Source organism: Carcharhinus amblyrhynchos, chromosome 12 (assembly GCF_965287045.1).
Source record: "Carcharhinus amblyrhynchos chromosome 12, sCarAmb.v2.hapA, whole genome shotgun sequence".
Classification (NCBI taxonomy): domain Eukaryota; kingdom Metazoa; phylum Chordata; class Chondrichthyes; order Carcharhiniformes; family Carcharhinidae; genus Carcharhinus; species Carcharhinus amblyrhynchos.
This window is the reverse complement of record NC_137335.1, coordinates 73,074,183-73,100,456: the sequence shown is the minus strand read 5'-3', so window position 1 is coordinate 73,100,456 and position 26,274 is coordinate 73,074,183. Positions and strand designations below refer to the sequence as shown.

The 26,274-nt window shown below is 41.6% G+C and overlaps 1 protein-coding gene across 6 annotated transcripts in view; it reads right to left on the bottom strand.

Annotated features, from left to right (window-relative positions):
* birc6 (baculoviral IAP repeat containing 6) overlaps window positions 1–25,753 on the bottom strand; it is a 232,795-nt gene extending 207,042 nt beyond the window's left edge. For 5 of the 6 annotated variants that reach the window (XM_080200712.1, XM_080200715.1, XM_080200714.1 and 2 more), the window contains exons 1-2: window positions 25,388–25,753; window positions 1,420–1,601 (exon numbers count right to left, since the gene is read on the bottom strand). In XM_080200712.1, coding sequence (XP_080056838.1) covers window positions 1,420–1,601; window positions 25,388–25,598 — 393 coding nt within the window. In that variant the 5' untranslated portion in view covers window positions 25,599–25,753. The remainder of the gene's footprint in view (window positions 1–1,419; window positions 1,602–25,387) is intronic. The other variant, XM_080200717.1, reaches the window with a different exon arrangement.
* Window positions 25,754–26,274: the final 521 nt, after the last annotated feature.

The following is a 26,274-nucleotide window of genomic DNA, read 5'->3' as shown; positions in this document are numbered from 1 at the left end:
AAGCTTGCATTGTAATAGGTCAATTGCCAATTTTATTAAGAATCTGTCATAGGAATTGATGGAATACTGAAAAATTAATGGCAATGACATTGAGATAAAGTCATTCACTTTTGCAGTTAGCCTTCTATGTAAAATTGGCTAATGATCTTAATACTTGCACAAAGTTTTTAAGAAAGGTTTATGGTTATATAAGTGAGGTAATTTTGAGAATAAAAATTCTACTGCATGTCTACAGTTAATATGGTAACAGTCCCAGAAATGCCACTTGGAAAATTGAGTAATTTTTCTTTCATTTCTAAATTCACAACGAAAGAAAAGAAATTTCACAGCAGGAAGAACTGTAATGTGTTTTGTTTAAAAAAAAGGCTGGTAGATTTTTCTCCTGGTATTTGAATGAGAATACTTTATATTTGCGATTCCTCATCAATTGAGAAAGCTGCCTACAAATCACTAAAGGAAAAGTTAAAATGAAAGGTTCCTTTCAGCTCATAATGGTAAAATGTGTTGATGGGGAATTTTGAGAAATGCTCCCACAGTTCTGGGCAGGAGAGAATGAAAATACACAACATCTTTTTGCAATCACTTTTTTAAATGTAGTACACTGATTAAGTTTGTAGAAATTAAAACTTTGGGTTACTTAACTTTCACAATCCCCTATATGGCTGAAAGTGTGTCTTAATTTAACTATTTCCATCTCACCAACATAGCCTTTTCAATACCCACAAAGAGGTAAACGGGCCATTCCTAATTCAATCATTTATAGTTTCTAAAAAGCAATCAACACAATACAGCCAGGTCCCTACACTGATATACAGAGCATTCCAATGCCCACTACACCACCTGGTCATTTACGGTTTTTAGATGTTACACGGTAGTCTTAATAATTTTTCCAAGATTTCAAATATACCATTAACTGTTTAACCACCAGGGAGATAGGGTGGGATTGTTGTCTGTGCAGGTTTGATGGGCCAAATGGCCTCCTTCTGGACTGTAGCGGTTCTATGATCAAGTTCAAGTTATGGCTAGATAGGATGTCACTGCAGGTTGATTTGTCCTACCAAAGGGAAAGAAAATCCAATGCTGCTGAGAGAAGGCCTACCGTCCATTCTGTGGAATTGGTTGACCTTTGCATCCGGTCAGTGTTAATTTGCAGCAGCAAGGTCAGGGCTAAAGTGAGAAGATACACTGCCTAAGTATGCTGATTAACTAACTCATATGCAAATAATAATCACCAGTCTCAGAATTAGAGGTAATTTATCCTCCTTTGCATGCACCAAACACAGTCTTTGCTTAGGTAGAATCTTTACAAAGCACAACTAATCATTGAATTTCAGGAAAGGAAAAATAGGAGGGGGAAAAAACATCCTTAACATGACTTCAGAAAATTAGATCCCATCCAGACACAAGAAATGTTCTTACCTCTGTAACTGGTAATTCAAGTTGAACCATATCATCCTGCTTTGAAACAGGGGTCTGCAGTGCTGTATCAAGCAACAAGATGCCATTCAAGTCTTTTCTACATCCAACTGCATAGTCATCCACAAAGACAACTTTATCCACTGCTGGAAAGTACTGACATCTCACCTGGCCTCCTGGCTTGGCTGAAAAAGATAACAAAATTGAATCAATAAATATGAAGTGTCATTTTCACAATAAATGGAACAGTGAAATTTCAATCCATAATTGCTGCTGAGTAGTTGTTGCAGACAAATGCTCAGATCATTCTAATAGGTGAAAACACAGGAAAAGGCCATTCAATCTACTTAACCAACCCACGGCCATCCTCCATTGAGCAAATTTTCTCAAAGTTCAGACATTAAACATCCATCCTGTTGGCACAAATCTAAGACTACACAGTCTCATCTGATGACACTGGAGTTTGAACAACAGCATTATTCACATAAGATCAGTTTTGCAACTAAAGATAACAACTGATTCTGGACAGCTGATCTATGTAGTTCTGACAAAAATAAAAGTTAGCTGAGCATAACAACCACCTTGTATGAAGAAAAACTGGAAGCATTTTCAGTCAGGATACTAAAGAAATGCTGAGATTGACAAGAATCACCAATAAGAGGATCCCGTTATTGCCACAAATCTGCTACAAGTATGAGTATGAGAGGAATGATTTACTCTGGAAGACAAATGTTGGACTTTTCGCTGTCTGAAAAGGTTTGCGGTTTAGGTAGAGGGAGAGATGACAGCGATTTCGGAAAGATCACATTTATAGCTGATGATATCCCCACAACTGCTGCAGGTTCAGAATTCCAGAATAGCAAGATGGCAGTGGAGGAGGAGTTGAAGTTGATGCTCCTGTTTTCTTATTGCATTGGTTCTTCTTGATGGTAAGAGTTTACAGGGCTGAGATTCAATTTACCGTATCATGTAAATAGGGCATACCCCAGCCACTGCCAATAGTGAAGAGGTGGATATTGGGTCTCGCAGGGTAGGTCACAGTGGTGTAGCAGGAGATGTCCAGTCAAATGATGCATCTCCCAACATAGTCCTGACCAGCATTACGGATGCACAATTGGCTCTGAGAGGTCAAGGTGTGAATCACTGTTTAAATATTTCCCATTCTCTATCCTGCTTTTCCACCCAGTGTCAATATGCCTGATCTAGCTCAGCTTCTAGTCAGTGGTAGTCCCCAGGATTTTGCTGGGAATTGATAACTGTCTGCCTCAGAAGAAGATAGGTGATCCTTTATGTGCATAAATGCATATAGCTTGAAAAATTACGGGTATTGTCCAAGTCCCATTTAGGCTGTTCATTATCACAGGAGGTGTAACAGGCACAAAAATTAAATCAGTCTAACTTCTGTCCCGATTAGGGAGGACTGTCACTGGTGAAACAGCTAGACTTGATTGTCAAGATTCTGCAAGCTGCAATGACTGGTCTTCAATGAACATTTAAATCGCTTTAGGTATGACACCTGTTAATGGTTAATCCTTCAAAATCGCACCAACTGCTGAGGTTGACACATGTCTTCTCCAGCAAAATGTTTCCCTGATGTCAAGTAGTTTGCCCACATCCCTCAGCTGACTTTCAGCTTTTGTTCATGCCACAGTGACAAGATTGGAAGCAAATGTTTCCATTGAGACCAGAGTACTGACATGTACCAATGGCTCCCTCACCTTACTGAAAGCTGGCTGAGGAAAGAGAAATTGACCAAGTTTGATTTGTCCTGCTTTTCCTAAACAGAGCAGTCAATTTTTCATTGTTGTGCAGATACCAATTTCAGCACTGATGGAAAAGTTTGCTAAGGGAGTTGCTAGGTGTTCTGCACCACAAAAGCGATGTTGTAAAGAGTCCAATAGTCTTGTCCATGTCCCATTCGACTAGCCACTTAATAATCTCATATGGAGCAAAGCAAACTGTCTGGATGCTGGCTGGCATCCATGATGGTGCAAACTTTGGGAAGAGGCTGAAGAGGATTGTCCACTCAGCGGTTTTCTTTGGACACATCGCACCTTCAGTCTAGTTTCTTTCACTCTGGTTTTTGAAAAGCATTGCAAAGATCACCTAAAAACCACTGCTAAATTTGAAGAACAAATCCAAATATTTTTTCTTCTTGCCCATAGAACTTGATCAGATCCGTATTCGTTTCTTTCCAAAGCAAAACAACAGTTCAGAAATATTTTACTAATTAATGCACACTACAAATCCACTCACGAGAACAGGAACAAAATGAAAGCAAAAATATTGAAGTGTCAAGGCTCCCTATAAACATAATGAAAGTTAAAACTCCTAACCTCAAATGAAAAACAAATCAAACACGCCAAACACAAAAATATGCACATACTGATACAGAATCCATCACATGGTTAGACGGTTAATAGCTGAGCACAAAGCAGACTCAATCTTTGGGCCACTCTGTACAAAGGTGCACATGCAATCTGTTTTCACTGTTCGGACTAATTTGGATTTTAACTACTTTCCCAAAAAGTCCATTAACTCAATTCTGCATTAATGTATACTTCCACAGAGTTCTTCACTTCACTTTAATGGACAGCCAAGAACAGTGACAAGACAGAGGTTTACCATAGCGGATCATACTTCCATATTCACCCCATAATGGGAAGCCAGAAAGACTAAAAACATGCAGCTTGTCTGGGTTGGGTAGCTAGAAAAGAAAGTAGATTATGAGGATGATGGACTGTAGAAGTATAGCATTCACTGGTTGAGACGTCAGACCTCATCTGGCAAACTGCATGGATTTCTAGGTCCCTGAAGCTCAGGGAACATATACTAGCCTTGGAAGAGGCTGCCATGAAGATATACCAAAATACTAGTAAAGTGATAACTCACTAGGGGAGATGGCATCTCAAGAGGACAGAGGGACTTAAAATTATTTGTATTCCATAAGAGTTTAGAAGGATGATAGGTGATCTAACTCAAGATCCCTGAAATTATACAAGGGATACAATCATTTCTTTATATCAATTTTAACAATGAAAATGAAGAGTTAGAATGGGTAGTGTAGGGGTAAATAGAGCAGCTTTATTTGAACTTGCTTGAAATCAGCAGTTCTCTGCCTCAGCAGGCTGTGGATATTGAGCAAATTGAAATTTTTCAATCCAACATCAACAGATGTCTCAGAGTTCATTTTTTCAAGTCGATGATCTTTTATCCAAGATTCTTCTGACAAAAGTTCATAGACCTGAAATGTTAACACTGCTTCCCACCCCACAGAACATTGCGGGCATTTTGTCTTTATTTCAATTTTTTTTTCATCTGCAGTACTTTGCTTTTTTATCAATAGATGAAATGTTGGCAGGGGAGTCAAGGGATTATGAAGCAACAGTGGGCAAACTGATCTTCTTCTTCGTTCACAGCATGTGGGTGTCATAAGCCAGCAGGGCCAGCGTGCATTTCCTTTCAATAGTTGCCCAAGATGAGCTGTTGTCCTGAACTGCCAATGTATAAAGATTCTCCCAATCGTGCTATTAGGTAGGGTGTTCCATGATTTGAACTCAACAATAATGAAAAATTGGTGTCATATTTCCAAGTCAGGATGGTATACAAGTTGAGAGAAATGGTTTTCCTATGCACCTGCTGCTCTCGTCCTTCTTGATGGCAGAGGTCACTAGTTTGGAAGGTGCTGCCAAAACCTTGGCAGGTTGCTGTAATGCATCTTACAGCTGGTATATATTATAACCACACTGCACCGCTAGTGGAGGGAGAGAATGGTTAAGGTGGTATATAAGGCTGCTTTATCTGGATAGTGTTGAACATCGAGTGTTGTTGGAGCTGCACTGATCCAACAAAGAGGGAGCATTCCACCCTGATTTATACCTTGTCACTGGTGAAAGGCTTTGGCGTCTACAGGTGAGGCACAAGTCACAGAATACCCATTCTCTGAAGTAAAAAAATCAGCCATGATCTGAATGAATGGCAAAACCAGCTGAATGGCTCACTCTTTTTTATCTCTGTACTTTGCCAGAGATTTGTAAATATTCAGGGCATTATTTTACTTAAAATACGATTTCTTGGGAAACACAGATTTCACTTTTAATCACTCTTACAGGAATAGAACATTATTTAGCTTGCAAAAATCAAGCCCATCACTGATTTCTACAACTCCCCAGATCATTATGGGCACAATTCCACTTAAAATCTCTCTGTTTTGTAAGGTATCAGCAGTTGCATGTTTCTGTATATTTTCCTTCTACACACATATCCTAGTACTGAAAATCCCATGAGTACGAAACGGTGACTAAATGTGAAACTGAAACTTGGGCCACACATCTAAGAATTAGTTTCACAAGGGCAGCTAATCAGGAACACACAACCACCACACTGTTGTTTATATACAGCCACACCCTTTTTTACTCTCAAAGATATTCACATTCCTGATCTTGAAGGCACCATTTCAATACAGTCCAAACACCAGAGAGAATGAAAACAATCACCTTAGCTGACGTGCCATGTATGTTGCAGTAACAGCTGCTTGTAATCTCAAAGGCGGATGGTAATTTTTACCCATTTAATGCTCCACTGCATTATTCCTCCCCCTCACCCACAGAGAACAAACAATTATTGGAAGTTGTACAATTTGATTACTGCAGGAAAAACATAGCATGTTTTAGTCCAATTTTTGCTTCCTCTCATGTATTACACGCTCTCACTCGTCCAAACGGCAAGTCATTTATCTACTTACATCTTTCTATTATATAATTAGAACCAGTCAACTTCCTCCCCTCTGTATTTCAAGTCGTTCTTCTTATTTATTGGCACAAAACCAAATCACATTCCACCAAAATATACCAAACTTACACAATTTGACACGAGCACACAGGTGCCATTACCCTGCCCATTGTCTCAGCTGGCCTTTTAAAACGCTGAAAACGAGTTTGACACAGGCCTGGAAGCTAGGTTCAAATGCAAACAGTACTGACGGTATTAAAACTGATCTTCTGCTGTAAGGTTATAAAAGCTTCATATTAAACAAGTTTGGGTAGACACAAACCAGTTCTTGATGTGCATGGCATTTACAACACAAACTGACACTAACTAGTAATCTCAGGAGGGAGGTTGCAGGGTAGCAGCAGCAGCAAACGGATTACTACGCTTGTGCAACAGAGTTCATGGGCATGGTAGCAGTTTGGCCTGCATTTGCTGTGCTATTCCTAACCTGAGGAGCACTTAAATCTGCCACTTGCTCCCATTTTCTACAGATGGCACAATCATCACTGGAAGCCCAGCATGTATTACACATCCCTAATTACACTCAAATGTGGTGGAGAATCATCTTGAACTGTTGCAGTCTGTGCAGTGCAAGTACAGCTGCAGTGCCACTAGCTGGGGAATGTGAGGTTTTTAAACCCAGCAACAGGTGAATGAACATCAACATAGTCCCAAGTCAGGTTGGTGAATGTTTCAGAGGTGAACTTGTAAGTGGTACCTATGCATGTACTGCCCTTGTCCAGTTGGTGATAGAGGCTGTGGGTTTGGAAGTTATATCTCTTCCATCCAGAATGCTTGAAAAATCACCTAAACTGCTACACTGATTTCACAATGCAATCATCCACAATACAACTCCCTGAAGCCCATTGGATGGACCTGCCTGACCAACCTCTTCTTGTCCACTTTGAAACAGTTGTAATCACACAAACATGAAGGCAAAAATGGAAAACAAACAAAACAAAATGACCAAAGAACACCTATATAAAATATATATTTTGGTTAAATATTTTAGTATGCTTTGCTTGTGAGCAATGCCACAGGTTAAACCTAAAAATAGTTTGCTCTTCTTCTATTGCAATAAGTGCAGTCCAAAGGGCAGGATCATAAACAAGGATTTAAATTTTATTGCGACCAAATCACAGGATAGCAATGTAGGTCAAGAAGCAATTCAAAAGGGCATTTCCAAAACATGTTCTAACATCAGAAAGCTAAGGGAACAAGGGGAATGTTAGACAAAACATTATCAAGGCATCATTCTCTGCATCTTGTCTGCTAACCTGCATGAGTTTACAACTTCTACAAATTCACAGGTTCTGATCTAAAGATGCCCATTTGGAAACTTTGCCAAACAAGGCAAGTAATAGAACAGATTTTCATTCCATTAAGTATGGAAAAATACACCACAGATAGAACCTTCTATTGCTTTGGAAGGATGGCTAGTCCTTTAGATATATGATCCTCACATCACTCTACAAAAATCACAAGAGTCCCTTGATTCAAAGCAAAGTTTAGATGAAATTTCAACACTGGCAGCAATGTGAAACAAGTGCTGCTGGAAAAGTGGCCATTATCCTCTGCTGCATTTTCTGTCCTTTAACTCAGGTGGGGTGGAAAACTGGCAGCTGATCCAATAACTCCCATTATTTGCCCTTATAGATGAAACTTTTATCTATCATGTGGATATACTCGACATTTTCAACTTGCTGTTTGGGGGAGCTTTCTGACGTAAAATTGGCTGCCATGTTTCCTACATTATAACAGAGATAACACTTCAGAAGTACTTCATAATTTGATAAATCAGGACAAAATATGTGGAAACAGAATTACCAGAGATCATGGTGTGCAAGTCTTCACGATGCAAAGGATGACCCATTTTTAGCCTCAAAAAAGGTTTTTCCATATATTCAGTGCATGGGTCAACCCCCTTTTCAGCTAGGACATGCTATACCTACATTATCAGCTTCAATGTTTCATATCTTACCATTACCTTACTAACTGGGTACAACGGATCATGATGTGGAGATGCCGGCATTGGACTGGGGTAAATACAGTAAGTCGTCTCACAACACCAGGTTAAAGTCCAACAAGTTTATTTGTAGCAAACACCACTAACTTTTGGAACTGGCTGTTCCTTTGTCAGGTGGGTGGGAGTTCTGATCACAAACAGGGCAGACAAAGACACAAACTCAATCTACATGAATAATGATTGGATACAGCTAATCAAGTCTGAAAGATACAGACAATGTGAGTGGAGAGAGCATTAAGCACAGATTAAAAAGATGTGTATTGTTTCCAGACAGGAAAAATCAGTGAGATTTTGCAAGTCCAGGCAAATTGTGGGGGTTACAGATAGTGTGACATGAACCCAAGATCCTGGTTAAGGCTTTCCTCACGAGTGCGGAACTTGGCTATCAGTCTCTGCTCAGCCACTCTGCGCTGTCGTGTGTCGTGAAGGCCGCCTTGGAGAACGCTTACCCGAAGATCAGAGGCCGAATGCCCATGACTGCTGAAGTGTTCCCCAACAGGAAGAGAACAGTCTTGCCTGGTGATTGTCAAGTGGTGTTCATTCATCTGTTGTTGTAGCGTCTGCATGGTCTCCCCAGTGTACCATGTCATGGGACATCCTTCCCTGCAGCATATCAGGTTGACAACGTTGGCCGAGTTGCAAGAGTATATACCGTGTACCTGGTGGATGGCATTCTCATGTGAGATGATGGCATCCGTGTCGCTGACCCAGCACGTCTTGCAGGAGGTTGCTGTGGCAGGGTTGTATGGTGCCATGGTCACTGTTCTCCTGAAGGCTGGGTAGTTTGCTGCGGACAATGGTCTGTTTGAGGTTGTGCGGTTGCTTGAAGGCAAGAAGTGGGAGTGTGGGGATGGCCTTGGCGAGATGTTCGTCTTCATCAATGACGTGTTGAAGATTCAGGAGAAAATGTCGTAGCCTCTCTGCTCCGGAGAAGTGCTGGATGATGAAGGGTACTTTGTCCACTGTGTCCCGTGTTTGTCTTCTGAGGAGGTCAATACAGTTTTTGGCTGTGGCACACCAGAACACTTGAACAGACCTCAGCATTGAACACTTATCTGTTTTTATTTCAGATTTCCAGCATTTGCAGTATTTTACATTTATGATCTGTTTAGCTTCTGGTTTTAAAGGATTAGAAGGATGATACTGTTATGTCATCATGCACCCAGGGCAACACTGATACGTTTGGATCTTGATTAGGGGCTTAGGGGGTGACACGGCAGCACAGTGGTTAGCACTGCTGCCTCACAGCGCCAGAGACCCTGGTTTGATTCCCAGCTTGGGTCGCTGTCTGTGCGGTGTTTGCACATTCTCACCATGTCTGCATGAGTTTCCTCCAGGTGCTCCAGTTTCCTCTCAGTCTGAAAGATGTGCTGATTAGGTGCATTGACCTGAACAGGTGCCAAAGTGTGGTGACTAGGGGAATTTCACAGCAACTTCATTGCAGTGTTAATGTAAGCCTTACTTGTGACTAATAATTAAACTTTAAACTTCAAAACTTTTAACTGATTGTATTTAAGAAAAATCAGAAACAAATATTTGAGGGCCAATTCTTTGAATGAATTTTGTGGTTAAAAGGAGCCAGGAATTTTGTGCATCTTCCAATACTTAGTGGGATAAATATCTCCTGCATCTTGGAGCACAAAATACTCAAGACAAATTAACGTATAGAAATGTTTAATTCATAAATCTGGAAAAAATAAGATCTAGGTTCAGATCGAGGGAAGAACAGAACTGCTGAATATTTGGCAAGTAATTTTTATGTTTTTCAAATTTTTTTATCACTTTTTCTCAAGCTGAGAGCTCAAGTTTTCCAGAGATTCTATCTAGCCTGATGCCTATCTCAAGCATTTTCTGTTGCAGTATCTACACAATGTTGTCTTATTTAATTCACTGTCACATTTCTTCTGGAATGTCCATCTTCTGTTCTCCTTTTCAATGTGACTTTAGTTAGTCTCTATTATTCTGTTCAATCTTTTTCCTTAAACACACTTCCATGTTGTATCTCTTCTGGCAGCAACAGTCTCCAGCTCTGACTTATTCCACATGGATCCCAGTTCCTCCGTCAGTAAAACCTAACTCCCTCTGTAGTTACAGCACTCCTTTCTTAATATTGACTCCCTTGTATTTAGATTTGACATTGTTGTTGCACAGAGAACTCTCTAACAATTACTCCATCTATTTCTGGAACATGCTTCCATCACAGAGCACAAAGCCAATATCTCCCTACCCATCATTCATCTTATCTCCACTGGAGTTTCTTCCACCACCACGGCCTTCAACTTCATAAACCTCAAATCGCACAGTCCCCAAAGTTCGGGATTCTGATGGAAAGGTAAATCAATCCGAACTGTTAACCCAACGTGTCTCAAACCACAAATGTTGCCGGACTTGCTGAGCATTTCCAAATTAGAACATAGAACACTACAGCACAAACAGGCCCTTCAGCCCACAAGTTGCACCAATCATATCAATACCTACCAGGCCATAGAACTATCTGCAAATCCCAATCCCATTAAATCCCATGTACTCATCCAGAAGTCTTTTAAAAGACCCCAGCAAGTTTGCCTCTACCACCACCGACGGCAGTCAATTCCACTCACTCACCACCCTCAGTGAAAAACTTACCCCCAACATCTCCTCTGTACTTGCTCCCCAGCATCTTAAACCTTAGATTTGATTCTTTTCTCTAGTTCACAGCATCTGGAGAATTTTGCTTTTCATTTTGTTTTGAATGTGACAATCCAGCATACCAATGTGAAATGAGTCCCCAAGATATATTTCTGGTGCAAGACATCAACACGGTTGGAAGGATTACAAAATTCAACGTAAAGCTGGATGGCAATCCCATGTTTGTGTTTTAAAAGCTTGATTATAGATGAACTTTGGCCAATATCTGTCCCTCGCTCAACTTTCTGCTTTCCCCTCCCCTTACTTACATACTGCCCTTAGTATCATCTGCAAATGTGTAAAATCAGTTTCAATACATATATCAATGATACTCAACCCACATTTCTATCTTATCAGACTTTTGCAGGCTATGAGAGAGCAGAAACTACTTCAATGGAAAACGCGATAAAACCCTCTAACCCAAATTATTCACTCAGACTGAACTATGTCATACTTAACTTCAATGCCATTTTAACCCGAGTAGAGCTTCAAGCCACACACTCATCACCTACAACCATTAAATACCTGAAAAACTTAGACTTCTTAAAGAACCTCCATACCTGTCTCCCTTGACAAATTACAACTTACTGCAGTAGTTCTCACATACCCGTCACATCAGTCCTCACTGATTTTCAATGGTTTATCTCCCAAGTTACCAATTCACATTCTTCACTGTCATTTATAAATACCTCCATAGTCTTGCTCCAACCCACGTTTGCCAAATCCTTCAGCTATATCCCACGATCCTCTAACAATGGTATTCAGTTTGTCTTTTTCCCAGACACCAATCCTAATTTAGTGACAGTCTTTAGCCTCCAGTTTGACATTCTGAAACACTCTCCCAAAACCTGTTGCTCTTTTAACCTGTTCAAACCTGGCTTTGCACTGTGCTTTCATCCAACTTTAATTTCTCTGATGCTCAGTCCATCTCTCTATTGAAGGCATCTAAGAGGGACTTTTATTACATTAACAGAATAGAAATGCACATTGAAATGTCAGCCTTGGATAATTAGTAGCATTCTCACTGCAACAGGGTCACAGGTTTAAGCTCCAGAAACTGAAGCTTTATGCATATAACGTAGAATGACACTTTACTGGAGTGCTGAGAAAGATTGGATGATCACCTTGCTGAGCACCTTTGGTCTGTGCGTAATCAGGACCCTGACCTTCCGGTTGCTTGCAATTTTAATACACGATCCTGCTCCCATGCTCACGTCTGTCCTTGGCTTGCTGCAATGTTCCAGTGAAGCTCAAAGCTCACTGGAGGAACAGTATCTCATCTTCCGGTTAGGCACTTTACAGCCTTCTGTGCTCTCAACATAGAATTTAACAAATTCAGATGATTAGCTCTACCCCACCTCGACCCCTTTGTTTTCATTCTATTTTTATTCACTTTTTTTAAAGCTGTTCTCTACTTTTTATTTCTTTATTGTCTTTCTTCATTTTTCTTCAGCGCCCCCCCCCCTTTCTCCCTACCCTTACCTTTTCTCTCCAATCCCCTACCGCCCCCTCGCCACCCCCCCCCAACCCCCGATTTCCCCTTCTCTACATTTTAGAGCTGTCACAGTTTACAGCTTCTCTGCCATTTGGCCATTCACACCCTTTATTCTCTCTGTGGACGGTTATTAGCAGCCTTTTCCCCTGGTTTCTATGGATTTGACTCATCTTTCATTCCTTCACCCTCCAGTATAAATATCTCCTACTTTCTATGCCTTTTAGCTTTGACAAGGGATCATCTGGACTCAAAATGCCAGCTCTTTTCTCTCCTTACAGATGCATCCAGACCTGCTGAGACTTTCCAGCGCTTTCTTCCTTTGGGTGCTGAGAAAATATGATTCTATTGAATGAGTCAATAAACTGAAGTTATGTCAGCCCTCTCAGGTAGATGTAAGGATCCTACGGTACATGGTGAAGAAAAAGGAATGTTCACTTGGTGTTCTGGTCAGCCTTCATTTATGCATCTGATGATGAATTTTGGATGTCACATTGTTAGCTACCCGTTTATTTTCATAGTCTCTTTGCCCCTCATTCCTTTTGTCTCTGAACTTTCTTTAGACAGCCCAATTCTCTCATATTAACAATCTGATATCTAACAAACATCTTCAGTTTGCTGCATCTCACTCTGTCTCTTCCATCATCCAAGGAGCCTTGGCTTTGGTTGTCCTATCTTTTCTCCTCAGGAATACCCAAATCATCATCTCTTTAAAAGCATTCCAATGTTCAATTTCAGCACTCTTTGATTTAAGTTTATCTAGGATAAACCCATTCTTAACCTGCTGAAACCTGTTGATCTCCAATTTAAGTATCTTTACTCTGGATTGCTCCTTGGCTTCTTTCATAGTTCATCTAAATCTTTGGATACAATGATCACTATTCCTAAATATTCCCCTACTAGTACCTGATCCAATTCAACTATTTCAGTCCCTAACACATCTCATATACCAAAAGCAAAATACAGCAGATGCTGGAAATCTGAAATAAAAACAAAATATTGGAAAAACACAGCAGGCCTGGCAACATACGCAGAGAGAGAGACACAGTTAACGTTTCAAGTCCGTATGATTCAAAGAAGTTGGAAGGACTCGAAACATTAAAACCGCTTTCTTCAGATGCTGCCAGGCTTGTTGACTTTTTCCAGCATTTGCTGTTTCCAACAAATATCTCCTTCCTCATTGATCCTGAAATGTGCCAATGAAGAAAATTCTCCAGAAATTCTTCCCCATTTCTGCACTTTACTACCTCAGTCTATAGGATATTTGAAACCTCCCAATTTGTCAGGTTTCCATTATTCACAGGCTTCTCTGCAATTTGCTCTTCCACATCATAACCAAAGCAGAAATAGATTTTTTGCATTCCCTCTTCATCTTACCCCACATAATACCTTCCTATTTTAATCTAGTGCTCTCTCTCTCACAATCCTTTGTGCCCCTTGTTTCTCACTTCATAGGGCCTTGCTGTTTGAAATTTGGCCACATTTTCCCACTTTACAGCAAAAGCCACATCCCAAATCAATATAAAATCAAGGTCCTTTTCTCACATTTAAAGGAGCACAAAATCCAAAGCTCACCAACATTCTCATTATTCAATCCATCATATTATATTCTCATTCCCTCTTGCAGGTTAACGTTTGCAGAAAATAATGTCTCAAGCCTAAAAGTAAAGTTCAACTTAAACCAGCCTTCCAAAATTTGAAAACATATTTCCTGCAGAAGAAACGTTGCATCATTTTGCCAGTTCCATTAATTAAACAGCAATTTAAGACCATCCCAAAAGGAATGTTTCTCTGCTACTTAGTAATAGCAATATTCACTTTTCAATCCTACATTTCTATAGCACTTCCTTCCTGCATCTATCCTGTCTAAACCTGTTAGAATTTTATAGGCTATGAGATCCTCCTCATTCTTCTAAATTCCAGCAAATAATACTAACTGATTCAATCTCTCCTTGTGTGTCAGTCTCGCCAACCTAGGAATCTGTCTGGTAAAGCCTCTATGCACTCCCTCTATAGCAAGATAAGAGGCCAAAACTGCACACACTATTCCAGGTTTGGTCTCACCGAGGTCCTGCATAATTGCATCAAGACATCCCTACTCTTGTACTCGAATCCTCTCACTATGAAGGCCAACATACCATGTGCCTTCTTCACCATCTGCTGCACCCGCATGCTAACTTTCAGCAACTAGTGTACAAGGACAACCAGGTCTCATTGCACATTCCCCGCTCTCAATCTATAGCCATTCAGATAATAACCTGCCTTCCTGTTTTTGCTGCCAAAGTGGATAAACTCATCTTATACTGCATCTGTTATGCATTTGTCCACTCATTCAACTTGTCCAAATCATACCGCAGTACCACTGCATCCTCTTCACAGCTCACCCTCCCACCCAATTCAGGGTCATTTGCAAATTTGGGAATATCACATTTAGTTCCCTCAGCTAAATCACTAATATACATTGTGAAAAACTGGGATCCTAACACCGATCTCTGTGGTGCCCCAATAGTCAATGCATGCTGCTTAGAAAAAGGCTGTTTATTCCTATTCTTTGTTTTCCATATGCAAATCAGAAAAATAAATCGGAGGCAGATAAATAATAATAAACTTCACTTTATAGGAAGGGGGTGATGAGTGGATCAGGTACTCCAGAGGAAACAACCCCTGTGGAATACTGATAGGGGGAACGAACAGAAAATGTGCTTTGGTGTGTGGTATCATGATGGAGTTGGCAGAAATAGCAAAGATTAATCCTTTAAATGCAGAGGTTGGTGGAGTGAAAGTGAAGACAAGGGAAACCCTATCCTGGTGCTGGGAGGATGGGCACTGGGAGTGGGTGATTAAAAAAGCAAGACATGTCAGCAGTACCATTTTGGGAAGTGGCATCATTGCAACAATGCAATGGGCAAAGGAAGTGAGAGGATGGGATGGATTTTTTTTTTTTACAGGATGTGGGGTGTGAAGGGCTCTAGTCAAAGTGGGAGTCATGAGCTTGTAACAGATACTAGTCGACAGTCTATCAGAAATGGAGACAGAGGGGTCAATGAAGGGAGGTGTTGGAGTTGGACCACGTGAAAACGTTAGAAGGGTAAAAATTGTCACGGTTAATAATTGGCTTAAGACTCGTTCGAAGTTTAAGAAACTTTTTGAGTAGTTATTTCTCTTACTGCCAACACAATTCCCTGGTCTGTCAGAATCTCACTGCCTAATAGTATGTGAGGAATGCAAGGTGGTGTATCTTCAGGGGATCTGCAAATGAGCAAGTTGTCAGGATATAGAGCTGTATGTGACCAGCAGTTAGTCATGTGTAGGCAGAAATAGCAGCAGTTCTGTTGTTATAAGTAACAGTTGCTGAATCAATAAAGTAGATCGGTCTGCTGAGCCATTTTGTACTGTATTTTTAAATAAACCAAACCTACATATGGTTAATCAACCCTGGTGTGAAACTGGTAACTGTGTAAAGCAAATGTAGAAACACAACATGGTGGCAGCACTGTGAATTTGATGATGACAGTACAAGCCACAGACAAGATTTGGTACAATATGGAAGCTGTAGATACACTGAAACCCTGGCAGACAGAGCCCCTCTACAGTGTTTTATAGAACAGTGAGTACCGAATCTGAACTAGCTGGGTTATTAGAGTAATTCAGTTTTAATCAGGCATGTAAAGTTGCAGCGCCATTTCCGTGTCCTCAGGTGCTATTTCTGCACAAAAGATGAAAAAATGCACAAAACAGGAAAGAACCCAAAGTACAGCACAAAAAGTAGAAAGAGGACAAAACACAGCAACTGCATTGTTATATCAAGAAGATGGCCACCAAATTGGAATTGGAAGGTGACACATATCCTAAGTTTATGTTTTCCAAACAAGGGATGAAGCTATAGTTTTTAGATTCAACTGCCAGAGAACCAGGTAAACAAGTGGTAAAGATAAAAATAGCCACTGGAAATAAGGAATTGAATGCAGTCATCAGTTTGGACCTATCCAAGGAGGGCCCTGTCAAGTCATGGAGATGGAAGATTAGATTTTTGTAAAAGTTAATTTCAGAATTCACCAATTGGCGCTGACATCCTACAAAAAGGTCCATATGAAACAATTCAACAATTCTTCAGGAGGTGCTGTGATAAAGGCAGGGTCTGAGTTTTTTCTAGGCTAAACTGTTTGAACCGAAAATTCAACACCAATTAAAGCCCTCCAAAAAATTTTGGAGAACTCTTGACACACTATTAAAAGATGGCAGTAAATACAAAGCCATTGTGGATGGACAACACCACCAGAAAGCATTAAGAGCAGCTACCAGGATTGGCACAATGGTCAGGACTCAAAAAAGCAAGCATGCTATGTGAGAAGTGTGGCTGACTGCACCCCCTGCTAAGCTGCCCTGTGTTCCAAGATCTTTGCAAGTTATCCAGGTGAAATGACATTGAACTCACACACGTAGAAATCTGGCTCCGGAAGTGCAACCAGAGAGTTACATTAAGATGCAACCAAGCCAAAAGTACGTGCAGCATACTGGCAGCAACAACAGGCAGTGCATCAGAAAACTGCTTAAGCATATACAGAGTTTAATAGTCAGAGACCAGGATGAAGATTCAGAATGGAAAAATGGTAAACTGGAAAGTGAACAAGCTTCCCACATTGTCCACATCTAGTGCCTCATTCACAAAGTCAAACAACTAGAGGCTGTTAGCATTTTGCTACTATCAGTATTGTATGCCCAAAGAAAAACGCAAACACATGCTCACACCTAAAGTCGACAAGAGCAAGTGCAAATATCTTACTAGTCAGAATCCTGAAGGACATCTATCTGGATTCTGGTTCATTGGGAGTCAATAATACAATCTACAGCAGACAAATTAACTGCATACAAAGGGATCTATTCATTACATAGGGACATTGACATTGAAATGCAACTATAGCAAGTCTGCAAGGAAAGCCCAAGTATTCTACTTGATGGACATGAGCATATCAGCAGTAGCAGGGTTACCAGTGTGTTCAGGATTCAATATTGTGACCAAGTGTGTCTGAAGGGGCCAAGAATAATCCCACTGAGTCAGTCCATGACCTATAGCAGACATACCCATACAGATCTGACACTGATAGGAAACTTCAGAGGTGATGCTGTACTCAAATGTAATTCTGTTGATCACCTCTCCTAGAAAGTGCAGTGTGCACACAGGAGAAAGTCAAAAGCGAGTTGGACAGCATGGAACATAACATTATTTGTCATGTGCATTAATACACAGACTGGTGTAGTTCATGAACTGATCTATCACATGCCTACTGAAAAAAAGGGCAAAAATCAAGGTATACTTGAACCCATGACGTCCAAATCTTACTCTAAAGAGACGCCCATACAAGATTCCAACTTTAAATTAATTATTCGTTTTCTCCAAGTTGGAAGCCAAACATGGATATCGTCAGTTCATTTGGCAGTGGGATCTCAAGAAGTCAATGTGTTCAGGGCACCATTCAGAAGATACTGCTTCCAGAGATTACCTTTTGGTTTATCTGTTCCAGCAGCAGATGGAATACTTCTGAACGTAAATGCACTGTTGATGACACTGCAGTGATGGGCAAAGCCAAAGAGGAGTATGACTACAATCGACACTCACTGATTGCAAGAGCTCGCCACAAAGGACTCGTCTTTAACAACTAGAAATGCCAAGTGTGCTTATGACAGATTAACCTTTTAGGCCCTACTTATTCAAGTTCCAGCATCCATCCTGACAAGGGCAAACTCAAAGGTCTACACCACATTCCTACTCCCCAGGACAAAGAGGACTTGCAGAGATACCTTGGATTTTTCAAATATTCAGTGCCATACAAACCCAACTTTGCCAATAAGGCATCACTAAGGTAGATCTTAATAAATGATGATCCATACTTAGAACAAGAAGACCATCAACATGTGTTTGAGTAATTTAAGCAGGCATGGTCAGAAGTGACATGTATGCTACAACACTATGAAGTCTCACAACACTAGGTTAAAGTCCACAAGGACTATCTGGTAGCACAAGCCACTATCTTTTGGAGCACTGCCCCTTTCATCAGGTGAGTGAGAGTTCTGTTCACAAACAAGGCATATAAAGACACAAACTCAATTTTATAAAATAATGGTCGGAATGCCAGTCTTTACAGGTAATCAAGTCTTAAAAGATACAGACAATGCGAATGGAGAGGGAGTTAGGCACAGGTTAAAGAGATGCGTATTGTCTCCATGCCGGATCATCAACACAGATGCCATCAACTCATATGAGAGCATCATCCACCAGGTACACGGCACATACACTTGCAACTCAGCCAACGTTGTTTATCTGATATGCTGCAGGAAAGGGTGTCCTGAGGCATGGTACATTGGGGAGACCATGCAGATGTTACAACAACGGATGAACGAACACTGCTCAACAATCACCAGGCAAGTGTTCGCTTCCTGTTGGGGAACACTTCAGCAGTCACGAGCATTTAGCCACTGATCTTCAGGTAAGCGTTCTCCAAGGTGACCTTCACAACATATGACAACGCAGAGTCGCTGAGCAAAGACTGATAGCCAAGTTCCGTATACGAGGATGGCCTCAACCAGGATTTTGAGCTCATGTCACACTATCTGCAACCCCCATGGCTTGCAAAATCTCTCTATCTGTCCTGGCTGGAGGTAACACACATCTCTTTAACATGTGCTTAACCCTCTCTCCACTCATTAGCTGCACCTTTAAGACCTGATTACCTGTAAGGACTCACATTCCAACCATTTTGTAAATTGAGTTTGAGTCTTTATGTGCCCTGTTTGTGAACAGAACACCCACTCACCTGATGAATGGGCAGTGCTCCGAAAGCTAGTAGCTTGTGCTACCAAATAAACTTGGACTTTAACCTGGTGTTGTGAGACTTCGCACTGGTTTACCCCAGTCCAACGCCAGCATCTCCACATCACAATACTATGACCCAAGGAAAGAGACCGTCTTGGAGGTCAACATATCTCAAAAAGTGTCAGAAGGCTGTACCATGCATAATTAGCAAATCAATTAGCATTTGACTCCGAAAGTCTACCACAAGTAAATCCAATTATTTAAACGTTGAGCATGAGACAAATAAGTCGCTGTAGAAACTCATCATAAACCAGTGGAAAAAGGTATTGCACAAACAAGCCAATGACATGCATGCCACCCAGGCCACAATAGCTTCTGATAAAAGTACAGGAACACAGCTTCAAAGTCAGTTATAAGCCAGGTAGCAAAAATGTTTACTTCAGACACACCGAGCAGGATAGCAAATAGGAAGTAGATTATGGATGTTTGCTTGGACCTCGAAGTAGAAGATGCAATCAATATCAGTCTGATGAGTTTTGTCAACACAAATACAACAAACTTCGGGAAGAAACAGCAAATGAGCCATGACTGAAGATATTATGGGCAGTTATTGTAGAAGGTTGGCCTAATGCAGAGCAAAAATTGCCAGACACTCAAATTTTTTTGGCCTTACACAGACAAACTACGTATTTCAAGAGGTGTGATTTACAAAGCAATAAAGCTTGTACCTGAAACTCTTCGCAAGAACATATTATCGGAATTACAGCAGGAACAAATGAGCCTAAAAACAAACAAGACACCTGGAATGTCCCAACTACGTTAGGGGTTGTGGGTTTTATACAAAAAGAAAAACTGTAGTATGCACATGTAGATTCAAACTACCAACAGATTTTATTGAAAGTGATGTGTTGATTTGTTACATTTATTTTATTTGTGTCACAAGCAGGTTTACATTAATACCATGATGAAGTTACTGTGAAAATCCCCATGTCACCACACTTCTGCAGCTGCTCGGGTAAACTGCAAGAGAATTTTTTAAGCATGGCCAATGCATTTAACCACCATGTCTTTTGGGCTGTGGGAGGAAACCCATACAAACAAAGGGAGAATATGCAGACTCCGCACAGACAGTGGCCCAAGCCAGGAATCAAACCTGAGCCCCTGGGCGCTTTGAGGCAGCAATGATAACCACTGTGCCACCTGTAGTACTGGGATACAGTGAAAAGTATTTCCTGTATGCAGGATATAGTGTTGTAGTTACATGTAGGGTGAAGAGAAAGATCAGCTTAATGTACAATAGGACCATTCAAAAGTCTGATGACAATAAGGAAAAAGCTGTTCTTGGGTTGGTTGGTATGTGTTTTCAGACTTTTGTATCTTTTTCCCAATAGAAGAAAGTGGAAGAGAATATGCCCAGGGTGAGTGGAGTCCTTGATTACACTGGCTGCTCTTCCAAAGCAGCAGGAAGTGTAGGCCAAGTCAATGGACAGGAGGCTAGTTTGCATGATGGACTGGATTACATTCACAACCACATGTAGTTCCTTGCAATCTTGCTCAGGGCAGGAGCCATACCAAGCTGTGATACATCCAAAACACATGTTTTTAATGGTGCATCTATAGAAATTGGCGAGAGTCAGCGAACATGCCAAATTTCCCTAGCTTCCTGAGGAAGTAAAGGCATTGGTGGGCTTTCTCAACAATAGTGTCAACTTGGAGAGACCAGGAGAGGATGTTGGTGATCTGGACACCTAGAAACCTAGAAGTTCTTGACCATTTCCACTTCAAAGCAGCAGGAGCATGTCCTCACTATGCTTCTTGAAGTTAATGACTTTCTCATTGTTTTACTGACACTGAGGGAGAGATTATTGTCATTGCACCATTTCTCCAGGTCCCCTTTCTTTCCTATACTCCATCTTGTCATTGTTTGAGATCCGACCCACTACAATGGTATCAACAGCAAACCTGAAATGAGAAGAATTTAGCCACAAAGCAGGCTATGTAGCCCCTCAAACCTACACTGCCATTTGAAAAGGTCATGGATGATCTGATTGTAACCTCAACCCCATCAACCCGATTGCCCCCCCCTTAATCCTTGACTCCTTTATCAATCAAAGATCTAACTCAGCTTTGCATACATTCAATGACCATGCCTCCGCTGCTCTCTAGGGAAGAGACTGCCACTGACTAACGACCTGCTGAGAAAAAAAATTCTCATCTCTCTTAGATTGGAAATCCCATTTTTAAAATTGGTTGTCCATAAAAGGTTGCAGCATGTAGCTCTTCTATGGGGCAGTTCCAAAAGCATCATGTAGAAAAATGTAATTTTGAGTCTAATTGAAAGACACCCAGTCAGTTGCCTGCTATTAACAGCTCAGGTGAAAATAAACATTTCTTTCAGCTCCTGAATGCTGGCACCAGGGCTGTAGTACGTTTCAAAGTGCTGGGAAATCATCCAAACAGCATCATGCTTCTAAAGTGCATTTCAACACCAAACAGTTATTTTAAAAAGAGCAGCAACACACAAGAATTAATTTTATAAAAGGAGAAAGGCCATCCACAATAATAATGAAGATCGCCTGGGACAAGATATTTTGCAACTCTCCCTATCCCAATTTTCTTTTCCCTGAAGACAGCAAATCTTCTATTCTACTCGTGGTGGCAGTTCTTCTCTCTGAAGTGTAATTCTAGGACATTACTCACATGGTAGGTTTGGATAAATACCAGGTTATTCTATCAGTAAAAACATTACAGTCAAGACAGTTACATCCACACATGAAAAGGTATAGCAGGTCAGCAGTGACATCTTTGGCCAACAGGTGCTTAGAGAGAAGTCGTCTCACAACACCAGGTTAAAGTTTCACAGGTTTAAACACAACAGGTGCTTCCACAGACCAAAAGGGACAAGATTTTGCAGCATGGCAATGTTTTCAAACAAATCTTTGAAGAGGTGGATGGGATCGGTAGAGTTTGAGTGACAGTGTGAACTTCAGTTTTCTTTGAAAAATTGTGTAACATGAGAACAATTCAAGGAGCTTCCAGACATGTCATGGTAGACACTTTCCCACCCCACCTAAAATATTTTATTGAGCAGCAGAGAAAAAAAATCGCCGCCCGGGTTACAGAACAGAATACATATCGGACCAATTCAAGATTTCTACATGGGCACTACCATAATTAATGGTCTGTGCTTAACTGAATCATAAAACATAAATGGCTATAGAAAACATTACACCGGATTTTCTGTTGAACTTTTAGTGCTGTCAAAATAAGCCAGTGGGAGAAAGAATTCTAAGCAGAGTCATCACTTCCTGCTCACTGATAAAAATACATGATGAAACAACATCACAGCTAAGGTCACTTGAGGTGCAGGTCAAGCTCCCAATAAATTAGAAGTACTCAAACTGATTGCACCTGGTAGTCAGCAGACACAAGCTAACTGCAAACTCCAAAGAATAAGAGTGCAGCATCACCCAAGATACGTTTTATCTTAATTAACCTGCTCTAGGAATAAATCAAGTCAGGAATAAACCAAGTCTAATGTTAGCTCAAAATTGTCATGGGAAAGTCACTTATCATGTTACAGTACGAACACAAACATGTATACAGAAATTGGAATTTTGGGCTGTTATTTCACATATCTGGCACTACGTTATCAACAGGCTTTCCCAAATTCATCATCATTCTTTCAAATTGGCAAGCCATTTTGATTTCACTTCTCGTTTAATTCATTTCTTATTTTATCTGCCTAATCCTTCCCCAGTCTACAGCTGCCAAACTCAAATATGCTCAGGTTAGAAAGTCAACTGTTGATGTTCTTTAAGAAAAATAATGACGGAGTACAAAACAGAAGCTGTTAAAGTAAAATCAATTTAAGTAAACTTTTCCTGCAGCAAAACAATTTACAAAGATATTGACACCAATTAAATCTATGAATTTACATGAAAAATGCAAGCTTACTTTTCACGTATAACTATAGCAACTATTCATCACAAACATTTTACAAATACCCACCAGCTTGCATTTCCAGCATTTTCTGGTTTCATTTCACGTTAGTTTTCTTTTCCCTCATTGTGTACAATAAACCAAATAAATGATCAGTCACAAGGCACCATATTCCCAATAGTAATAAGAATTTCTTGTTGTATCTATAGACTAGCATTTTCAAGCCCTTCACATTATGCTTTGACTATTTACTTGGAACAAAGTAAAACTCACAACAGCAAGACACCTATCATCACAAGAATTTGCATTCAAGATGAATAATTCATCATCACCCAACATAACTGCTTTTCATTATTTACTAATCAATGGTTTATAGGTCACTCAAAACCACATGGCAAGAACTATTTGACCTCATGCTCTGTTTTCGATCACAAGTGCAATGCAAAAGAGGAGTGCGGATAAATTTCAACTGAACAAGAGTTGGATTGAAACAATCACCTTGATCTTAAAAGAAGCCAACTGTAGCAATGAACAGACTGAGGCAAGGTGAGTGCAGGTAACCTCAGTTCAAAATAACAGGACTGGGAAAGAAATGCACAACTACATTTTAGCACATAAATGTAAGATGGCATTTCACCACTGCTTGGATGTTTCCGAACACTTTTTTTGAAGCAGGGGATCATATAAACATTGTAAAGGATTTGCATACAAGGTATTTTTAAACCAAGATATAGTTACATTATTTTGTTGTGACTATATGTTTATACTGCACTATCCAAACAACACTTTGCATGACAATTCTGAGAACTCCACAACTCACCCAACAATTAACCACAGACTGCTTTCAAAAACAGTTCTACCTTAACAAATACTGAGATGAAGTCACTGGGTAATGAACAGTAAACTGTGCACTGTGCCATCTCAATTATAACACAAATTTCAACCTTTTGGCTAAGATCAATCCCAAGGTGGGGTGCAATGTATTTTCTGCTTGGATCTTGTTCGTCTCCCTTGTGGGATCATGTATTTGATCCAATTTGAATGTGGTTTTTGGAGCAAGCAAGGAATGGATTTGGGGTTGCCTGGTCCATTCTGAGCATTGGCTTTGAAACTTTTAAGGATGGAGTAATTTTTTAAAAAATTATAGCACAAAAAGAAATATCAGTGCAGTGCAGGCAAATATCATTCTTATTTATTAACTTATCCCTACATGAACTTACAACAATGAAGCATATACCTATGAAAACAAGATGAGAGGTCATATCACACCAGGCTATAGTCCAACAGGTTTATTTGGAATCACAAGCTTTTGGAACGCTGCTCCTTAGTCAAGTGAAACTAGTCCACTTCTAGATCAGGTCAATTTTTACTAGTTAATAAAAAATTGAAATGTATAGCTGCATTACCTACAGAAACACAGAGTATAAATTACAAATGATATGGTACTATGATAAAATAGGTGAGTAAAAGTTATGGATTATATCTATTAAAATATTGTACAAGTTATGCGCAATGCACATTATCACCATGGATATGTAAAATATTGTACCAACATGGATGTATAAAATATTTTAAATGCAGACTGACAATCCCGTACATATTTGAGCACATTTCATATTCAGAATGCCAATGCTAATTATGTCCACATTTGCAAACGTGTACGGGTTTATACATGTAGCACATTTTTTGACAGAGGTACTAATAGATACGTTTTGTTTCCAAGGTAGAGCAATATGAAAAGAGAAAGAGAAAAAAACGCTAATTTCTGGGCCATTTTAAACAGCAAGAATGGAGGCGGCAAGGAAACAGAAAGAGAAAAGCAGAGGGGGAGACCGGCGGTTCCGGGTGTATGAGAGAGGGGGAGGGAGGACCGGGATGTAAAGGGGAGGAGGGTGAAAAGGGGTGCGGTGCGGTTTATATTTAATCCCCCACACAACATTCCCCCCCCTACTCCGGACAGCAACCTCTGGCCTGGGCCCCCCGGCTCAGGACAAGCCGGTTTCCGGCCCATCGAGTTTTAAATTCGCCGGTGAACGAGTTCAATCTTGCCGGCGAGGTGAAGGGCCCACACCTCTCCCAGCTCCTCTTACACACTGCCACCACCCCCAACCACCCGTCCCCCGGGCCGCCAATCCAACTGCCAGGCCGGGGCTTGAGAGCGGCCTCCCACCGGCCGCTCGGTGATCAATGGCGAGCCGACTCGGGTCTCCCTGCCCTCCTCTTCCAGTTTCCCTCATCCCGGGCCCGGCCCTCACTGACTCACCGTTTAACCGGGACACCTGCAGCACGGTGCCCGAGGTGCCGTCGATGACTTTGACGGTGGAGCGGTTGGTGACGGCCAGGATGGCGTTGAGGGACGGGTGGTAGGCCAGGCTGCGCAGGCCCTCCTCGCAGCTCAGGCAGCCGTCGCGGGTGAGGAGCCAGTCGGACTCGGCCCCGGGCCCGGCCCCAGCCCCTGCCGCCGCCGCCGCCATATTGGAAGCAGCTGTGAGACAGGAAGGAGCCGCCACCGCCGCCAACTTTCACCCCGGAGCCGCTCGTCACAAGGAGCCTGGCAACCGCACAGGAAGCGACGGCCCAACGTCACCCAGGGAGGAGGCTCTTCACTGCACAGGGTTAATGAACCCTGGCCGGGGGGAGAGGGAGAGGGTAGTGTGGGGGGGGACACAGGAGAATGTAGCGGTGGTGGGAAGTGTAATTGGGACAGAGATTGTAGGGGGAAAGATATGAGGATGGGACAGGGGGGAGGATGGGACAGGGGGGAGGGCAGGGGGGAGGATGGGACAGGGGGGAGGGCGGGGGGGGGGATGGTGGTGGTGGACGAGTGGGAGGAGGAGGGCGGGGGGGGGGATGGTGGTGGTGGACGAGTGGGAGGAGGAGGGCGGGGGGGGGATGGTGGTGGTGGACGAGTGGGAGGAGGAGGGCGGGGGGGGGGATGGTGGTGGTGGACGAGTGGGAGGAGGAGGAGGGCGGGGGGGGGGATGGTGGTGGTGGACGAGTGGGAGGAGGAGGAGGGCGGGGGGGGGGGATGGTGGTGGTGGACGAGTGGGAGGAGGAGGAGGGCGGGGGGGGGGATGGTGGTGGTGGACGAGTGGGAGGAGGGCGGGGGGGGGATGGTGGTGGTGGACGAGGAGGAGGGCGGGGGGGGGG